Here is a 17,608-nt window from a genome sequence, read left to right as displayed (position 1 = left end):
GACACCAGCACTGCCACAAGCACATGCAGCGTGGGTTGTGCTGTGGTGTTAGAACAGCCACAAGGTCACTGAACCATAGGATTTTCAGCTTCTTTGTGCTATAATCTTACTGTCATATTGTGGTCTGTGGTTAACTAAATATCATTGTGCAGCACCCGACTGTACATTAATAATGAGATGAGAGACTGACTCCAATTTGAACATGGATATTCATCAGACTTATTTAATTGGGCCTCTATTAGGTGCTGAGCTGAACCATGGAGAGGCTAGAATGATACTGTGTACATGGAGGATAATTGTGTCATTGAGAGGGTTCAGTGGGCCCTAAAAGGCTGCAAGTGTTTAGAAGTGTAAAAAGTTATACAGTGGTGTTTAAGTTGACCTTGAGGTAGTAAAACCTAGATTGTGAGAAACAAAGGACTGCGGCCTTCAGAAGTCTCTGCTTAAATTGGTGGACAGCAGGCTGACATGGGGTCAGGGGGACAGGTTCTGGGCCAATCTGGTTGAGACCCAATCTGGTGTTGCTATGGTGACGTGGAGAGGGGAGGGCTGACCCGGGGAGGGAGGTGGGGAATCCACACTGACATTGCTCTGCCCCTAGGGAACGAGTGACTTATTAGACACCTTGTGTGCAGCCTAGACACACGGCTGATACAGTCCGTATGGTGAGGATGGGGCGCTGGTCTAACTGGGAGAAGTGACAGGACTGGGGCCCACAGCGACCAAGTGCTGTGCATCTGGTGCTGTTCTGACTGTGCATGTGGAGTACATCACTGACTCCTCATAAAGGCCCCCTGTGGGTGTGCACCATTGTTTCACCCATTGTACACACTGGGAAACTGAGGCACAGACAGTGATGGTGCATGCATAGGTCATTGGTAGAGCCAGGTCACTCAGCCAGTATGTAGCATGGCTCTGATGCAGAGCTGTCCCAGGGAAGGTATGCCTAAGTGCTAGATCCAAGACTAGGCCCTCAGCCAAGGATGATCTTGCACCCCTCAGATGGCCTGGAGATGGTCACAGTTGTCAGCCCAGGGGAACAGGTGCCACAAGCATCCAGCAGATGGAGACCAGGGATGCTGCCCAGCATGGAATTGTCCAGCCCCAGATGCCTATAAAGCCAGGCTTGAGGAACTGCATAGATGTTGGAGTTGAGAAGTCTGTGAGAGGGATGCTGGTGGGGAGGGTTGGTAGGGAGTTGGTCTGGAAAGATTTAAGAGAGCAAGAAGAGTGTTTTGGACTGAACATGTCCTGCCAAATGCATAAATTGAAGCCCTAATTCAAAGTGGTGGTATTAGAAATGGGATCCTTAGAGGAGTTTGGTCAAGAGGGTGGACCCCTCATGAATGAGATCATTGCTCTTACAAAAGGGACACGAGAGAGCCCTCTGGCCCTCCTGTTCCATGTGAGGCTGCAGCTAAAAGTCAGCTGTCTGCAGCCCAGAAGAGAACTCACAGAACCCAGCTGGCCTTCTGATCTCAGACTTGCAGCCTTCTGCACTGTGAGGAGTAACTTCTGTTGTTCATAAACCATCCAATCTCCAGTATTTTGTTTTAGCAACCTGAGCGGAGACAAGAAGGTAACTTGAGTGAAGGAGGGGAAGGGGCCTGGGCAGGAGGCCCACTCGGCTTGTTCATGGCCCCTAAGCTGTCCGTGAGGCCTGACTCTCCTCTCCACCCCTCGCTACCACTCTCAGAAAGATGAGGCCGGCTGAGGGGGTTGCTAGGCCCTTGAGGGCAGCTGGCCGCTTATGCCACAAAGGGACCCTGTTCTGTTCCATGCATCACCACGTCAAGGTAGGAAGAAAGCTTACTCAGGACAACCAAAGCTGCCTCAGACGTTTCCTAGGCGGGGAAGTTTGTTTGAATAGCTGAACTTTGATGTCAGTAAGTGGAAGATTAAGATTGTGCCATGATGAAAGAGACAGAACTGTGAAGGTAGAGAAAAACAAATCACTGCCTTTGTGGCCGCCCTCAGCAAAAAATGGCTCGGCCGGCCAGCCCCAGGTCAGACCATTGAGCTTTCCTTGTGCCCTGGGACAGGCAGCTTTGTGGAAAAGTCAGGTGGCCCATCTGTGGCCTATCTGAGCTAGGGAGGAAAGGTTTCCTCCTGGCTTACAGCTAGAATGCAGATGGACTAAATTTTCTAGACGACACACTCCTTTGCATGCATCTGGACAGATGCTCTTAGCTACCCCTGCTCACTGCAGGAAATATCTGGGCTTCAGAACTTCCTGTTCCTATGTTTCAGTACCTTTCAGTATTCTTCACAGTGACTTTAGCCGGTAACTTGAGTTCTTATTAAACAGTGTTTGTCAAAACTGATGTGAACCACCCAGAGGTATTGCTGTCTAAATACAGCTCTGATTTGGCAGGTCTCAAGTGAGTTCTGCATTTTCAGCAAGCACCCTGGAATGGTGACAGTGCCAGTTCTCCACCAAGATTACAGGAAGTAGCGCATATTTCTGGAGTTACAGATACTGAATTATCTCTTTCAAGCTCTTACTGTTCCTGTTCTATTTCATACCTGTAGCATAATCATTAGGTGAAGTCTGTCTCTGCGCATACTGTTTCCTCCTTGGTCCTGTCCTTTGGATTTTTCTTTTTCAAACTGGTACCCAGCTTTCCTTCCCTTTAGGGAAGCACTGCCTTTTTGCTTTTCTGTTACTATAGAGACCGTTCTGGCTTTTCTCCCCTCCCCTCCTCCCTGCCCTCTCCCCCACCATATTTCTTAATTTGCTGCACCATTCCACTGTTGTCATGGGGATGGAATGACCGTTTATTTAATTGGCACCTCTAATAAAATGGCACCTCAGAAATCTAAGTTAATGGGGCCCAACTTGAAACATTGATTAGGAAAGCAGAGCAAATACATGGTCTGGTTATTTCAAATTGCCATTTGTCTAAGACTCATCTTGCAGCACATTTTTTCCAGTCTTTAAATTCTTTCACTAAGGGACTGATCAGACATCTTAAATCAATTCACATAAAAAGAAAAGAACCCACCAGAGCAATGTGAATTTCTTAGGTACACTGAGAAAGTAAGACCATTCTCTTGCTTTTCGGTATGTTCTGTACGGTTTTCTCAATTGCAGAGCATACCTAAGTGATCCCGGTGGTTAATAGGTGTAAACAGTTAAACCAGGTGGCTTTGTCTGAAGAGTTGTGACCCTGGCAACAGGTTCCTTTCTTAGCATTCTTAGCATGTTTCCCACAAACCCTGGTTTTTGTGGTGTGTGATCATAGAGACAGAGGTGAAGGGACTCAAGCCCACAGCCCTGTCTTAGTTCTGACATCTCCTGTCCAGCCTTTCCCAAGTTCTGGGAGCCCCAGAGGTGTCTTGCTCCACCCAGTCTCCAGAGCCTGATACGTTTCTTGGCACACAGCAAGGGATCCATGTTTTTTTTTTTAAAGTGGTTAAAAAAGAGGAAGTACTCAAAGGAAAAAAAAAGATTTGCATGATGTCTGAGCTGCCCTTCACCCTACACCACACTTTCTACGGGAAAAACCTTTTTAATGTCAGCTGATAGGTGTTTTTAAGTGTAATGGTTGAGATTTATTATTGTAGGCTAAGGCATTTAGGAAAACACATTAAAAGGGAGTAAAGAATTCAGAACTGGCAGAAACTTCAGCAAGTTTCACCATTTGCTGAGAAGATGAGAATACCTGAGGCATAGGAAAGGCAGACCCTGCTGATGCCCACTGCTTGTGCCGAAAGCAGCGCATGTGCACCCCGGGTCTTCCCACACCAACAGTCTTCCTCGCCAGGCTGTGCTCAGACCCCTATGGAGAGCATAAGCCAGAACGTCTCTCTCCTCTGTCCCTCTGTCCCATGGATGATGGGAACTGCTGTGGTGTAGAAGGCCAGGATCTTTTGCAGACTTTTTCACCTGGAGAATCACATTTGGCCCATGCCATTGCTCTGCTTTGAAAATACCACTCCCTTAACTGAGAAGTTTGCCCCAAAGATATCCCAAACCACTAGAAGACACTTGTAACATGAGCAATAAGTCATCTGGCGTGACACCAGAAGCCAAAAGACAGCTCAAGTCTCCTAGAAAACAGAGTAATTCAGAACACTGAGCAAGGAGGTGCAGAGGCAGAGAAACGGAATCCCATTCACTCTGAGAGGACAAACCGAATCATGCAAAGGCAGTGGGAACCCAAAGCGGGGAGGAATATGGGGAGCAGGAGCTCTGAAGAACTCTTACAATGTAGGAAAAGTGACCTAAAAATACATCCCCAACTCATGGCTGGAATTTCGGAACATAAGTTTCTGTTGCTGTCCCTGGCTGCCGCTTCATTGAGCAAGCCTTAGTCGTGAAAGATACTCTCCCACTGTGTGTAGAGGAGAAGGCACTGTGGGTTTCGGAAACGACACACCTGGGACTGAAGCTGGCTGTTGGGAATTTGAGTGAGTTACTTGGTTTCTCAGAGCCTCCACTTCCTCTTCTATAGAATGGAAGTAGTTACAGTTGCCAGTTTGTTGGGCAGGTGAACTGAAACTGCTCCTGTGACTCTCCAGGTTGGTGTCAGGCAGTCACTGTCACTGTGGTTGGCTGCTTTCGTGGTACTTGGGTGGGTATTGGTACCACAGTGATCCCAGGGGTACTCAAGCACAGTACTACCTGCAGATGGCTGGCCAGTGTCAGGCTCTGCAGGAACTGAGCCAGCCACAACCCTACAAGCTGCCCCCTCCCCAGCCTTACTAGCACCTTCTGTGATGGAGAAGTAAATTCACATCGTTAGGTCTGATCACTCTTAATCACTCTTGGAGAAATCAAGTCACATGGATGCAGGTGAGGCCAGCGTCTGCAGGGGTAGTCAACTGCAGTTCCCAAAATTGAGCATGCATCAGAATCACCTGGAAGACTTGGTAGCACAGATTATTGGGTCCCACTCCCAGACTTCCTGGCTCTTAGGTCTGAGGAACCCTGAACTCAAACTCCTAATAGCGATGCTGAACTGCTGGCATGGGGTTATAGAACACTGGTATATACCAGTGTATACCTATGGTGTATACCCACTGGCAAGTAAAGAGCAAAGAACAGCTGTGTAGCCTGCAACTAAGCAAATCATCATTACTTAAAAGATGTGTGGATCTCCTCTGCCACTCAGAGTTGCAGGTCACACTCCTGCCACTAATTGTGTTTGCATTAGGGTTGTCTAACTCCAGTTTCACCTCTGCTTGGCTCAGTTTGTGATTAGGGGCCATGATTCGAATCCCAACCTCACAGAGCCTTTGGACTACCCAAGTTTCGTGTCCATGTCTGTGTTTCTGTCCTCATCTGAAAAATGTGAAATATGAGTTCTGGCCTTCCACAGAAAAAGGTTTGCAGGCTAGGCAAAGAGTGATACTCAGCAACAGCTGTGGAATTTGCAGCTTTCTATTTGTAGGAGGCAAGCAGGAGGCCTTCAATATAGGAGGCAAACAGTCACCCTCCATGCAAACCTTTCCTGGGTTGGCCATTGTTCTTCCGGGCTGCTCTTCCTGCCTGGCCTACAGAGGGCACAAACTGGGCCCACTGCTGAACCAATGGGGTGCTCCCTCCAGGGGACATCAAGGACTTGGATAATGTGCACCTTGTCCCCACATCCCTGCCCCTCTCCTGGTGGCTGCAGGATTCTGGAGCAGAGGGTGCCCACTCACCCCAAGCACTATCTTTTAAGAACAACAACTCACCTTCACCCCTGGCCCTTGGAGGAGAGAGAGGGACTGTGGCTGACCTTGGGTGACTTCCTAGTCAGCTGCCTTGCCTGATCGGGATCTGCTCAGGCAGACACTGCAGGCCCACATGCACTGATCTCCCCTGCAAGGAGCTTGGGAAGCAGGGCTGGGCAGCAGGGCCTCCAACCCTCAGCAGTGTGGCCTGAGCAAAACGTTACCATTTTCTGTGTGCCATGCCTTAAAACAGGCAGCACCAGCCCAGACAGCCTTTCGTGGTGGGAACTGAGGAGACTGGTGAGGGCTGCTTCTGCCTTGGGAGCTATCTCCTCTTATTCTGTCTGCATCGACAGTCACCATCTTCCCTCCACTCTGTTCATGTTTAAGGGCTTAAAGAATCAGTCCCGAGTCAAGCTGAATATTGTGAGATGTCCTCCGGTGACCACCGTGTTAATCAGAAGGCCAGACCTTCGCTACCAACTGGGTTTCAGTGTCCAAAATGGAATTGTAAGTACAGCTCACTCCATGCCCTTTTCCAAAATGTGGACAAATAAAATGAGGCCGTTTAGTTTATTTTTTAAGCTGGTCCATTCCTTAAAAGCATCTGTCATGGAAGGGGTTTTACTGTGAGGTTTTTGTTTTTTGTATGCTGGGGACTGAACCTGGGGCTGTGTGCTACACAAGCACTCCACTACTGACCTACACCCCAGTCCTTCTTTAACATTTTGAGTCAGTATCTCACAAAGTTGCCCAGGCTGGTCACAAATTTGTGGTCCCCCACCACAACTTCCAGGGTAGCTAAAATTATAGGCATGCACCACCACGCCTGTTTAATTTACAATACCCTTGGGGTTTTATTGTTTCTTTTGGGGTGCTGGGGATTGAACCCAGAGCCTCATGAGTACTGGGCAAGTACACTACCACTGAGCCACACGCCTGCCTTAGGCCCCTGGTTTTGTCTCAGATGTGAAAGCAGCTAAGGGATGTTTTGACCAGAGCACCAGAGAGCCTGAGGTCCACACATCCTGAAACACTAAGCATCCTTGCTGCCAAGCCTGCTCCGCTCTGGCTAAAATAAAGATGCACATTCTGGAATATAGAATCAACTTAGTAAGTCCACACATTTCTTTTTGGGGAATTTGAGTTGCTTAGTGTGTGAGGTGGGGGTGGCTGCACCCTGCAGCCCTAAAGGGCTCATCTGCCAGCAGGCGGGAGGCTCTGCCCACCGCAGCACCTGGCTGCTCCATCGTAAAAAGCTGTGCCACTGTTTTGTCTGTACGGTGACACAGGCTGTTGAATTAGGCCAAAGGGTGCCTCTCCCCTCCAGCCAGCCACACTATGGAACACACACGGGGGTCCTCGTGTTACTTTGGCTCACACAGTGCCTAAAATGAGGCTGCTGACATTAAAGTTCTGCATGTGAACACAGATGTGACTCTGGGAAGTAATCACAGCCTCCTGTGCTCCTCGGGCTGGCAGTCAGAAGCACTGTCACCTGAATGTCTTCCTCCCAAGGCCCAGGGGAATGAAAGTGGTCAGAGTCCAGTATGCCATGAAATCCAGCGACATGCTACATTCTCTGTGCAGACTGCGTGAATGCGGTGGCTGTGTGGGTCTGTGAAACCGATTCTTGTGGGAAGAACCTGAGATTTAAGTACTCCACCCCTGACCACGTCAGCTTCTCAGAGGTGCACCAGCTGGGGATTTGGGGTGCCAGGGAAGATGGTCTTCCATGCTCACACAGTCCTGAGACCTGATGCTACCCGCAAGGCATAATTTAGTCTTTGGCTCTGCTAGATCTGCAGCCTCATGCGAGGTGGAATAGCTGAGAGAGGTGGCGTCCGAGTGGGACATCGGATCATTGAAATCAACGGGCAGAGTGTGGTGGCCACGCCCCATGAGAAGATTGTCCACATCCTCTCCAATGCTGTCGGGGAGGTAGGAGTGAGGGCTGGGCTGGGAAGGGACTGGGGGCACCATCTGCTGCCCCTCGGGTCATGCTGGGCCTTCCAGGGAACCTTCCTGAGTGTCCGCTCCCTCCTGATGCTCCTCAGTACCCAGAACCTCCCGTCTCTGACCAAACCCTAAACCACTAGAGGGTGGTTGCCTGGAACACCTCTGTGACAGGAATTCCGGCCATCTTGCACCTTCTCTTCCACTCTCAGATCTTTGCTGCCTCCTTCTGTTGCTGCCCAAGTTTCCTCTGGTTTTCCCTGTTAATCCCACCAAATATGGTTGGAACCTTACATGTCAGACTTAAGTCTCACTGACACACTGGCTCCCCAGAAGTGTCGCCCTAGCTCGGGCTTGCTGGGAGTCCTTACTGCAGTTTTAGGGCCATTGGGCCAGTCTCTTATTGCCAAGAGAGAAAAGGGAGGTGGGGTGGATTAGAAGCCCAGAGTGACTCCTTCCATTTGAAGCATTGTCTGCCTTCCAAAGAACCAAGAGCATCTGACTGGAAAAATACCTGTTTTTCTTTGTTCATTTCCTGTCGCCTCTGAACTGTCTAGATAGCCTGTGGATTTCTTGTAGGGGATATTTTGAAAGCTCTCACATGACGGGCTGTCTCTCCAGGTTTTGAGCCAACACCCATGCAGCCCCTTCCAGCCTCCACCCACTGCTAACACTAATTTCCTGCCCTCAGATCCACATGAAGACGATGCCAGCTGCCATGTACAGACTGCTGACAGCCCAGGAGCAGCCCGTTTATATCTGAGCCTGCGCCTCACGCTCCTCCGAAGCGGCATGCATGGAGGACTCTCCTCATCGTGGTTGTGTTTCTCGTGCTGCATCCGTGTGTCCACTGAGACATTTCCCTTCCCACCCAGCATCCGGTCTTACACAGGAAGAGAAGAATCCAGAAGGACCTCTGCTCTCTGTCTCCCGCTTTTTTTTTTTTCCCTTTGATACCAGGGAAGTTTCCTGTGTGCCCCCTTGAGGATGGAGAACAGTGAGCATCCACCTGGGATCTCCCCAAAACCTTCCTGGAGGGCCTTTGGGGGTCCTGAGGTGGCTGTCACTGCCGAAGGGAGGTCATCTCTCCCCAGGAGGTTCAGACCTCCCGGAAGGAGCTCCAAGGGCAGCACAGAAGCTGACTTAGCAGTGCCTAAACCCAGTTGCTCACCTCTGCTCCCCTGGAGACATTTGATGGGAATACGGTGGTGAGGGGCCCAGCCTCATCATCACATAGGGATACGCACTGCCCATCCTTCATGGACTGGGGCCCTATACATTATTTCCACCCAGAATTTCTGAGCACCTTAAACCTCTTCCTTGGCTGCTTTTAGTTTCAACATGTATATGTTCTCATGTGGGGCCTTCTCACCCAAGGCTAAAAGGGGAAATGCTGCCCTCAGATGAGGCTCCCAGAGTACTGCAGAGAGCCTGGTGATTTGCAGGCCTTGTGAAGCCTCATCAGGTTGTCTGGAAGTTACCAACCAGTAGATGGCCACAGGCGTCGCTGCCTCTGTATATTATATACACTCCCACAGAGACAGTCTCACTCGTTCATCACCCCTTTCTCCCACCACCAGTGAGGCGAGCTGAAATCTGGAAAGCCTATAGCACATCGCTGGGAGATCCCTTGCACCGGCAGGAGGTTAGGCTGCAGGGCCTGGTCAGCCTTGTCCTGAGAGGGATGCTCGCCCTCTCAAGACCACCTTGACTTAGTATGTCCTCTTAGCGTCAGTGAACTGTTCCCCTAGAAGTCAGTGATGTGGGGGTTCCCAGTGCCACGTTTCCTATCCTGAGTAGAGACCAGCCTTCTTTTCTGCTCTGTTAGGGCACTAGACTGGATATGGTGTTTGAAAGGCCACAAAAGACCCTAAGGCACAAAACTAAGGAGACAGTAATGACCTCAAGTGATGCCTAGGTGTGTTCCGGGAACATCAGCTTACTCCCTCATGGGTCTGAGTTTCCAGATGCTGTGGAACATCGTTTCCATCAGGTGCCTCACATTTATGATTCCATCTCAGTTCAGTGCAGGTGTTTTAGTAATATTATTCTGAGCCACTTTTCACTTATTCTTGGTCCAAAGAGCATTTTGTTTTCATGTGAGGTATGTTTTTTTGTTGTTGTTATTATTATTGTTTTGTTTCACTCATGACCTCAGTAGAAACAGGGGAAGAAAAACTAATATATTTTGTAATATTAATATAGTCCCTGTTCTCTGCATCTGTAATATTTATGTTATGTCTGTAGAAATAGAAATTCAATGAGCAAACATTGGGTAGGATGTATTTGTAGAGAGAATGGAAGGATTTACAAGAAAGAGAAAAGTGAATATAACGAGATTGGGAACAATGAGATTTCAACCCGAGAGCAATGTGGTAATTACCCTGGGATCTCTGTATCTTCTGAGGAATCAGAAAAGCCAAATGCTTGAAAGGAATTAGCAGCTAAACTCTGTTTGGCCACAGTACAATAAGCTCCAATGAAGAGAGGCTGCCAGCTGCCCAGATGTCCTGTCTGAGAAGGGAAAGGGCTGCTGCTCCTGCAGAGAACTGTATGGAGTGGGGCCAGGGGAGCCGGGACCCCAGCAGTTGTTCTAAGGGTGCTTAACAGAATGCTAAAGGGTGATCAGCCCCAGGTCAACCCATCACCAACTCAAGGACCAGGCCTTGGTCCTATTTGCTTTTCCCGAGTAACCCAACTACAGCCGGGCTAACATCAGAATTAAATACAAAAGAGTCATCGCCCCATCTCTCCTCTACTCAACAGGAATAGGAGTAACATGATATAGGTGGCATCTCAGGCATCAGGAGCTTCTTCCGAAAATCACTGGAGGAACTCGTGCCTGCCTGCTGCCAGGGTTGCTACTCAGGCATGGGCCCAAGCACCTGGATGGGACCACATTGGCAGCCCCAGACTGGCTGGGGACAGGAGTCACATAAGCACATCCCTGTACATCTCCAAATAATTAGTGAAGCTGCTCTGCCCCAGGGAGAGAGAAGATACTTTCCAGTCCTGTTGCACAAAGACCTCGTAAACTGAGAAGGGCTACAAAGCCAACCTCCTACTTTCCTAGAGGAGTAACTTGTGTGGCTCCATGGTTCTTTGTCAGACACTGGTTCCTCACACCCAGAGTGAAGGCTGTTGGAGCTTAGTAAGGGCACACCCGGCTGAAGCAATTTCTGTTCTGCTAACATTGGCCTGTGTGTGGTTAACCTAGTCCTGGGCTCTCAGGTGTTAGCCACTCCATGTCCCAAAGTCCCCAGCGGCCTCTTTCCCATTTGACATCCCCATATATATATAGTTATATATGTAAATATCTCAACACCCTGCATCATGGGGAAGACTGTATAGAGCATCCTTCCCCAAACTGCAAGGCACAAACCCACTCTGGCCACTCACCTGGGACAGGCTCCCAGACCTGCCTCACCCTCGGGGTCCAGCCAGGGTGCACCAGAACCCACCCTGCCTCTGCCTTCTCCAGTGGGAGCATTTCAGGGAGCCACCATCGGCCTTGGGTCCATGAGAGGAAGACGCCCCCAAAGACCAATACCAGGAGCCCACTTTCCACGAGACTCCTTCCTCCTGAGGGTGGAGCATGTCCCGGGGCTCTGCGCCTGCACTTGGGCAGCTGTCTGAGCATTGCACATCAACACCGGCCTTCAGGGAGCCCAGAGTAACCTACTACCTCCCCCATTGCTCCTCCTGTCCCCAAAGCCCTGTCCGTGCCTGTGTTTCCTGTCCCTCACTGGTGAAAACCCACCCGCACTGCCCCTCGGGTCCCTCCACCCAGTGGTGTAGCCGTTACCAATGTTTACAACCAAGAGCCGCCTCTCCCTGACGTATCCACTCGTACCTTCACAAAGCCGCTTGTTGGGCTGTTTCACTTCTGTCTGCTCCTTCCCTGGCTGGGGTCTACTTGAGCACCTGATTCTGGTTTTATTTCCCCCTCCATCGAGGCAGTGTGTGAGGACCATGTGCGAATGAAATCTCCTGTACATACTTAGCACAGCACCTAGAGTATGGACTTGTACTTGTACTGCCGTTCTGTAAAGAAGGTGCAATAGAGCTTAACTGTAAAGCGTTGGGAAAAGTATAGTATTGTATTTGTAACAATATCGTTCTTTGTATACACAAAACTCAATGATCTCTATATATAAATATAAATAAATATATAAATAAGATATATCTACACGTGAGCCTGGAATGTTGACACCACACACCCACTGAATGTATTTCCTCTGACAGTCTGGTCACCATCCGGCCTGCACTCCCCTTCTTACCGTGGCCACAGTCGTCTGGTTTGGGGTTGTGATGTATTAAACGTGCTAGCTCCTTTATTTAACTGAACGCTAATGTCTGTATAAGAGTTGCTGCAACAATAAACAAGACTTTCACCTCTTGGGCCCAACTGAGTGTCTCATTATTTCAGGGGAGGAAGAGAACTTGTGTGTCTTTTCCCTAATGGGCTGGCAACTGCCGTAGGGACTGCTTGCTGCCCAGAGCCCCGGTGTTATATTTCATGAAACTGACTTAGTTTTAAACCCAGAAAGCTATGTTTGTGACAGCTGGTGCTCCACCCGACACACTGTCAGCAAGAGAAGGGACACCCTGGATTTTACATCTACAACCTCACTGAAAGAAGAAAAACAGGAATTAATCCCAGCACCTCCCCCAACACACACACACACACACACACACACACACACACACCCCTCCAATGAAGGGAAGTGGCCTTTGTCACGCACCTGAGACCTTTCCCCTGAGGAAACAGTGTCCAAGGGGGCCCACCTGAAGGCTCTGTCAGAAGGTTCTGGAGGGTTTTCACCAGTTGCTCTTTTCTATTCTGCTTTCCAAAGTTTGGAAGTATGGCCTTCTTGTTGCTAAAGATATGCTGGGGACCCCAGGCTTCCCAACACACGCTCATCAGCCATGTTTCTAAAGCAAAATCAATCTCAATATCTCCCTCCCTCCCTCCCTCTCTGTGTGCGCTGTCTCTCAGTCTCTTGTCTCTCAGTCTCTAGTACGCGCCCTCCTTGTCTGTCTCTCTCAGTCTCTTAGTCTCTCCATCTCTCAGTCCAGCTCTCTCACGCATGCCCTCCCTCTCTCCACCGCCAGCCCCATCTTCTCTGTCTCTCCGTCCATCTCTCAGTCTCTCTCTTTCTCTCTCGGTCTTTCTCAGTTGTTCTCTCAGTCTCTGTCAGTCTCAGTCCGGCTCTCTCCATTTCTCTCTGTCTCAGTCTCCTCCCTTCTCCCCCCCCCACCCCACCCCCCACTTTCTCTCCCTCCCTCCCTCTCTACTCACAGCATGTGAATTGGAGCTGCCAGAAGTCCTGGGAGGTGGTGGCTAGGTCTGTAGTAGTATGTTTTATAGCACTATAACAAAATACCTGAAGCAGGGTGACTTGGAAAATACAGGTTTAAGGCAGAGCAAGATGGTGGTTAGACCCTCCAAAAATTGTCTCTCCATGGAAATATCTATTTGAAAAGCTATCCAGGCCGGGGATTTAGCTCAGTGGTCCCACCGCCTGCCTCACAAGTGCAAGGACCCAAGTTCGATTCCTAGTACCAAGAAAGAAAAGCTATGCACACCCCTAACTGCTTTCATAAGAGCTAAGGAAATGAAATGAGTTCTCAGTACTGTTTTTTGCAAAACAGCAAAAAAAGACACAGAAGAAGGCAGGAAAGGACTGTTCCTGTCTCCCCTTGCCCAACTCCAAGCAGCACAACATAGAGAAAGATACTTCCCACTTGGTGGAGAGAAAAGAAATAAACTGCAGCCCTCGACTTGAAACCCAGCACCCGAGCAGGGCCACACAGCCCCGGCCCCGGGCCAGCTCCCGCAGACTTTCATCTGATGGCCAGAACTGCCTCCACCGTCCTGTAACTCTCCTGCCTCTCCATCCTGTAACCACCTCCTGTAACTCAGGCAAGCAGAGAGTAGAAAAAGACTACCTGCTCAGTGGGTAGGACAAGGAAGAAAGCATAGGATTTTCCCTTGGACCTCAAGGCTTGACAGGAGAAACTCAGCACTGGAATATACCAATGGCCCCTATCCCCAGTTCCCCTAGAGAGAATTCTGGACCAATACTGATGCCAATAGGATGGACTTGTAATCCAGCCAGCATCACTTCAGGTCATCAGCAGCAGTCTTGAACTAATGAGTAAACCACAGCAGCAGGCAAACCCTAACAGTCTGGGTCTTGGTCTGCCCTTGTACTGCACTAGTCTCAGCAGGCTGTGGGCTGTGGACTGACACTGAGAGGGACACTGGTGCCCTCCATCATATCTCCTACAACCTCACACAGCATAGCACAGAGACACTCATTGCCTGCTGAAGAGAAAAGAGGGTGAGACACAAGTTATTGTTCAGGAGGTTAGGACTGGACCCTCCATCATGAAGCTAAGAACTGGGCAGAAAACTACACCACCTGACCACAGCTTGGTGACTGTGGAAGAGGTGTTTGTGCCTGTTCCAACACTAAAAAGAGGCATATTATGTTTAGGCCCTCCTCTCATCCATCCTGGCAATACACTGACTACAGATTTGCAGCAGACTTGGGTTTGGGGTACCCTCTAGTGCTAAAACAGTGACAACACACCAACCACAAACTCCTGGCAAACCTGCACTATGGGTGCTACCTAGAGCTGAAACGGTGGTGGTGACCACAGGCTCAGACAAAATAAGCAATCTGCTTAATTTATCATTATCAATCCTGTCCTAAAATAAATATGAAAGGAAGTTTTTCAAACTGAAAGAGACATTAATGAATAAGAAAAAAACAGTATAAAACTCATTGATAAGAGTAATTATACAGGGCTGGGAATTTAGCTCAGTGGTTCTGCCACCTGCCTCCTAAGTGCAAGGTCCCAAGTTCAATCCCTGGTACCAAAAAAACAAAAACAGAAGAGAGTAATTATATAAAGTTACAATACTCACATAGTGCAAAATGGTGGATAAACCATTATATTTTAGTATGAAGATTAAAAACAAAGAGATTGAGAATATAAAAAGATTTTGATGTAACATCAAAAAGTCAAAAAGTGGGGAAGAAATGAGTTCAAGTATAGACTTTTATTAGTGTTTCTCTTTTTTTGTTTCCTATCTTTACAATTAGTGTTAAATTGGTACCATTTTAAAATAGCTTAAAATCATCAAAAGATACTTTTTCTATCTGGAAATGTGTGCATACACCTGTAGTCCCAGCTACTCATGAAGCTGAGACAAGATCACAAGTCAAAGCCAGCCCTAGACAAATTAGTGAGATTCTGTTAGATAGATAGACAGACAGACAGATAGATAAGTAGATAGGGCTGGGCAACTAATTCAGTAGTGAAGTACCAGCCTATCATATATGAAGCCCTGGATTAAATTCCTAGTATACCAAAAGTATTTATAAAGACTACCTATCTGTCTCTTAACTAGAAAGATTTTCTGATCTCTGCTTTGAATTTAAAAGGACTTAAGAGTAAAATGCAATGTGTAAAACCTTTTACTCTGGTTCCAATAAGCAAAAGATTTATAAAAGAGACATGAAAGTCAGAGAAATTCTTATATGAACTGGGTGTTAAATGATTTCAGGAAGTTATAATGAATATTTTAAAGATGTGATGATGGTACTGTAGTTATGTAGAAGAATATTCTTAATTTTAATTTTTTTATTAGTACATGTATTCAGTATATAGTGAGTACATTCATTGTGGAACATTGGTACATGTACACAATATATCTTAATTCTTTTACTTCTCCTTAGTTTTTAAAGACTCATACTGTTGGGGAAAAGTATCCTGGTATCTATAATTTATTATCAAGTGGGTCAGCAAAATTGATGAATATAAATGAAGCAAATATGGCAAAATGTGAACAACTGTTGAAATACATTGTATATGGGCATATGGATGTTCATTGTACTATTTTCTCTTTATTTCCTGAATTCTTGAAATGATTGTGGCAAAAAAAATTTTATTTTTAAAACCAAAAAAATATGGTTGTATATTTAAGTGTTCCGATATTGGGTACATTTATAATTGTTATTTTCTTGCTGAACTGACCCCTTTATCATTATATAATGATCTTCCTTTTTACTGCTTTGATATAGTCTACTTTATCTGATATAAATACGGCCACTTCTGCTTCTCTTGGGCTCTATTTGCATGGAATATTTTTGCATTCCTTCGCTTTCATACTATGTGTATGTGTAGAGGTAAAGTGAATTATTTGTAAGCAGCACATAGTTCAGTTTAATTTTTAATCCAGTCTATCACTATCTTTTGCTTAGAGAATCTAATCCATTTACATTGGGGTCATTATTGAGGACAAGATGTTACAATTCCCACTTTGGTACTTATTCTTTAGGGCATTATCAGCTTTTCTGTCACTGGGACATAATAACCAACACTCACAACTTAATGGAGGAGTGGCTTGATTTGGCTCACAGTGTCAGGGTATTCAATCCGCGGTTGGCTAGCCTCACAGCAGGAACATCAGAGCCAAAGGCCATGATGGTGCAAACCTGCTTAGTTCATGGTGGCTGGGAAGCAGAGCAGGGAACAGCAACAGAGAGGAAGAGACCAAGGACCACATATATTACCCATGGCCACACTTCCATGACCCATCCAGACACACCCAGAAGTGTGCTTTACTAATCCCCTGGGTGGCTCCCAAACCAATCAAGTTGACACATTTATGCTTAATCACCACAGTGTACATGTGGACTTCCCCTTTCAGTTTCTTTCTCCCTCTTTTACAGTCTTCTTTTGTGGTTAAGTGATTCTTTTCTAGTAATGTTTTGATTACTTATTTTGTTGTGTCTTATAAATTTTGATTTGCAGTTATCATGAGGACACTGGGAGCCATGTGCTGAAGGTCTCTCTTATACCTGAGTCTTCATCTATAGTGACAGGTATAGTGGGTGACCTGACTTCTTCCACCTGTAAAATCTCCTATCTCCTTCCACTGGTACTGAAAAACAGAATAAACTTTTGAAGAATGTGGTGTTATTCTCCTTTGGTGTCTCATTTACAGTCATATCTCTGAAGTATTGTGACTCCAGAGTAATCAGGGATGGTAATGTTTATGAGCATTTGTTCACCTTCGGTTACTTTTATAAGGGATTCTCTCAAAGCAATACTATTAACAGCTTATCTTCCAACTTTGAAGGCTGCCTTTTCTGCTTAGCATGAGACTTAGCATGTAAATGAATGTCCTACCAGTTGGACATTAGGGGCCTTCCAGCTTATACCATCAAATTTGGCCAGGGGTTACAAGGAGCCACTTCTAAAACTATCGCTTGGTGGCCTGATGAGTTTGAGTACAGATCAGTGATGGGAAACCTTTTAGAGACAAGTCCCCAAACTGCAACCCAAAACCTACATATCTGTTGCAAAGTGCCAATGCTGCAATTAAACCTGAATACTGAGGTTTTAGTTTAGAAAAAAACAACTCATACATTATTTAAGATATTAATTTGAATTACGTGGTTTTATACCTGGATAATTTTCCTCATAGAATTCTGTAGTCCAAAATATATAAGATTCCACTTTATCTTAAATAATTATCTAATTCTATGTACAAAAATGTGTTAATTAGTTGAGATAGATATGCTAGTAAAAAAAAAAGATTGTGAGATAGTTCCTGAAATAGGCGTTAATACTGTTGGTTGGAGTATAAATTACTGCAATGTTTGGAGGCAAACTGGTATTTTTTTACTGTCATATCCCCTTTGGCACAATAATCCTACATCTAGAAAATTATCCTTGTTATTTGAGGTACTGGGGATCAGACCTATGGCCTTGCACACACTAAGCAAGGGCTCTGCCACTGAGCTGTGTACCCAGTCTCATCGTATTTAAACACAAGCACCTGGAGGTACATGCGTGAAGGCATTCACTGCAGCTTCATAGTAAAGGGAAAGAAGAAAAAACAACATGGCAACAAAAACGAGAACTCCAAAGGAAAATATTAAATAGCAGAGGAGATACTTGGGTATACAAT

At 46.9% G+C, this 17,608-nt stretch overlaps 1 protein-coding gene and 1 long non-coding RNA gene across 4 annotated transcripts in view; one reads left to right on the top strand and one right to left on the bottom strand.

Annotated features, from left to right (window-relative positions):
• The window catches only part of Apba1 (amyloid beta precursor protein binding family A member 1), a 229,733-nt gene extending 217,708 nt beyond the window's left edge, over positions 1 to 12,025 (top strand). For all 3 annotated transcript variants that reach the window (XM_087184089.1, XM_087184088.1, XM_004838169.3), the window contains 3 exons: positions 6,052 to 6,171; positions 7,462 to 7,602; positions 8,309 to 12,025. In XM_087184089.1, coding sequence (XP_087040215.1) covers positions 6,052 to 6,171; positions 7,462 to 7,602; positions 8,309 to 8,380 — 333 coding nt within the window. In that variant the 3' untranslated portion in view covers positions 8,381 to 12,025. The remainder of the gene's footprint in view (positions 1 to 6,051; positions 6,172 to 7,461; positions 7,603 to 8,308) is intronic.
• LOC110347702 (uncharacterized) overlaps positions 1 to 17,608 on the bottom strand; it is a 65,245-nt gene that overhangs the window by 39,770 nt on the left and 7,867 nt on the right. The gene's annotated exons all lie outside the window — the stretch shown is intronic.

The sequence above is a fragment of the Heterocephalus glaber genome, unplaced genomic scaffold (genome assembly GCF_053883595.1).
Source record: "Heterocephalus glaber isolate CG9 unplaced genomic scaffold, H.glaber_assembly_v1.0 deba00001481, whole genome shotgun sequence".
Classification (NCBI taxonomy): domain Eukaryota; kingdom Metazoa; phylum Chordata; class Mammalia; order Rodentia; family Bathyergidae; genus Heterocephalus; species Heterocephalus glaber.
Note: the sequence above shows the minus strand (reverse complement) of the source record. Positions and strands in the feature narration are given on the sequence as shown.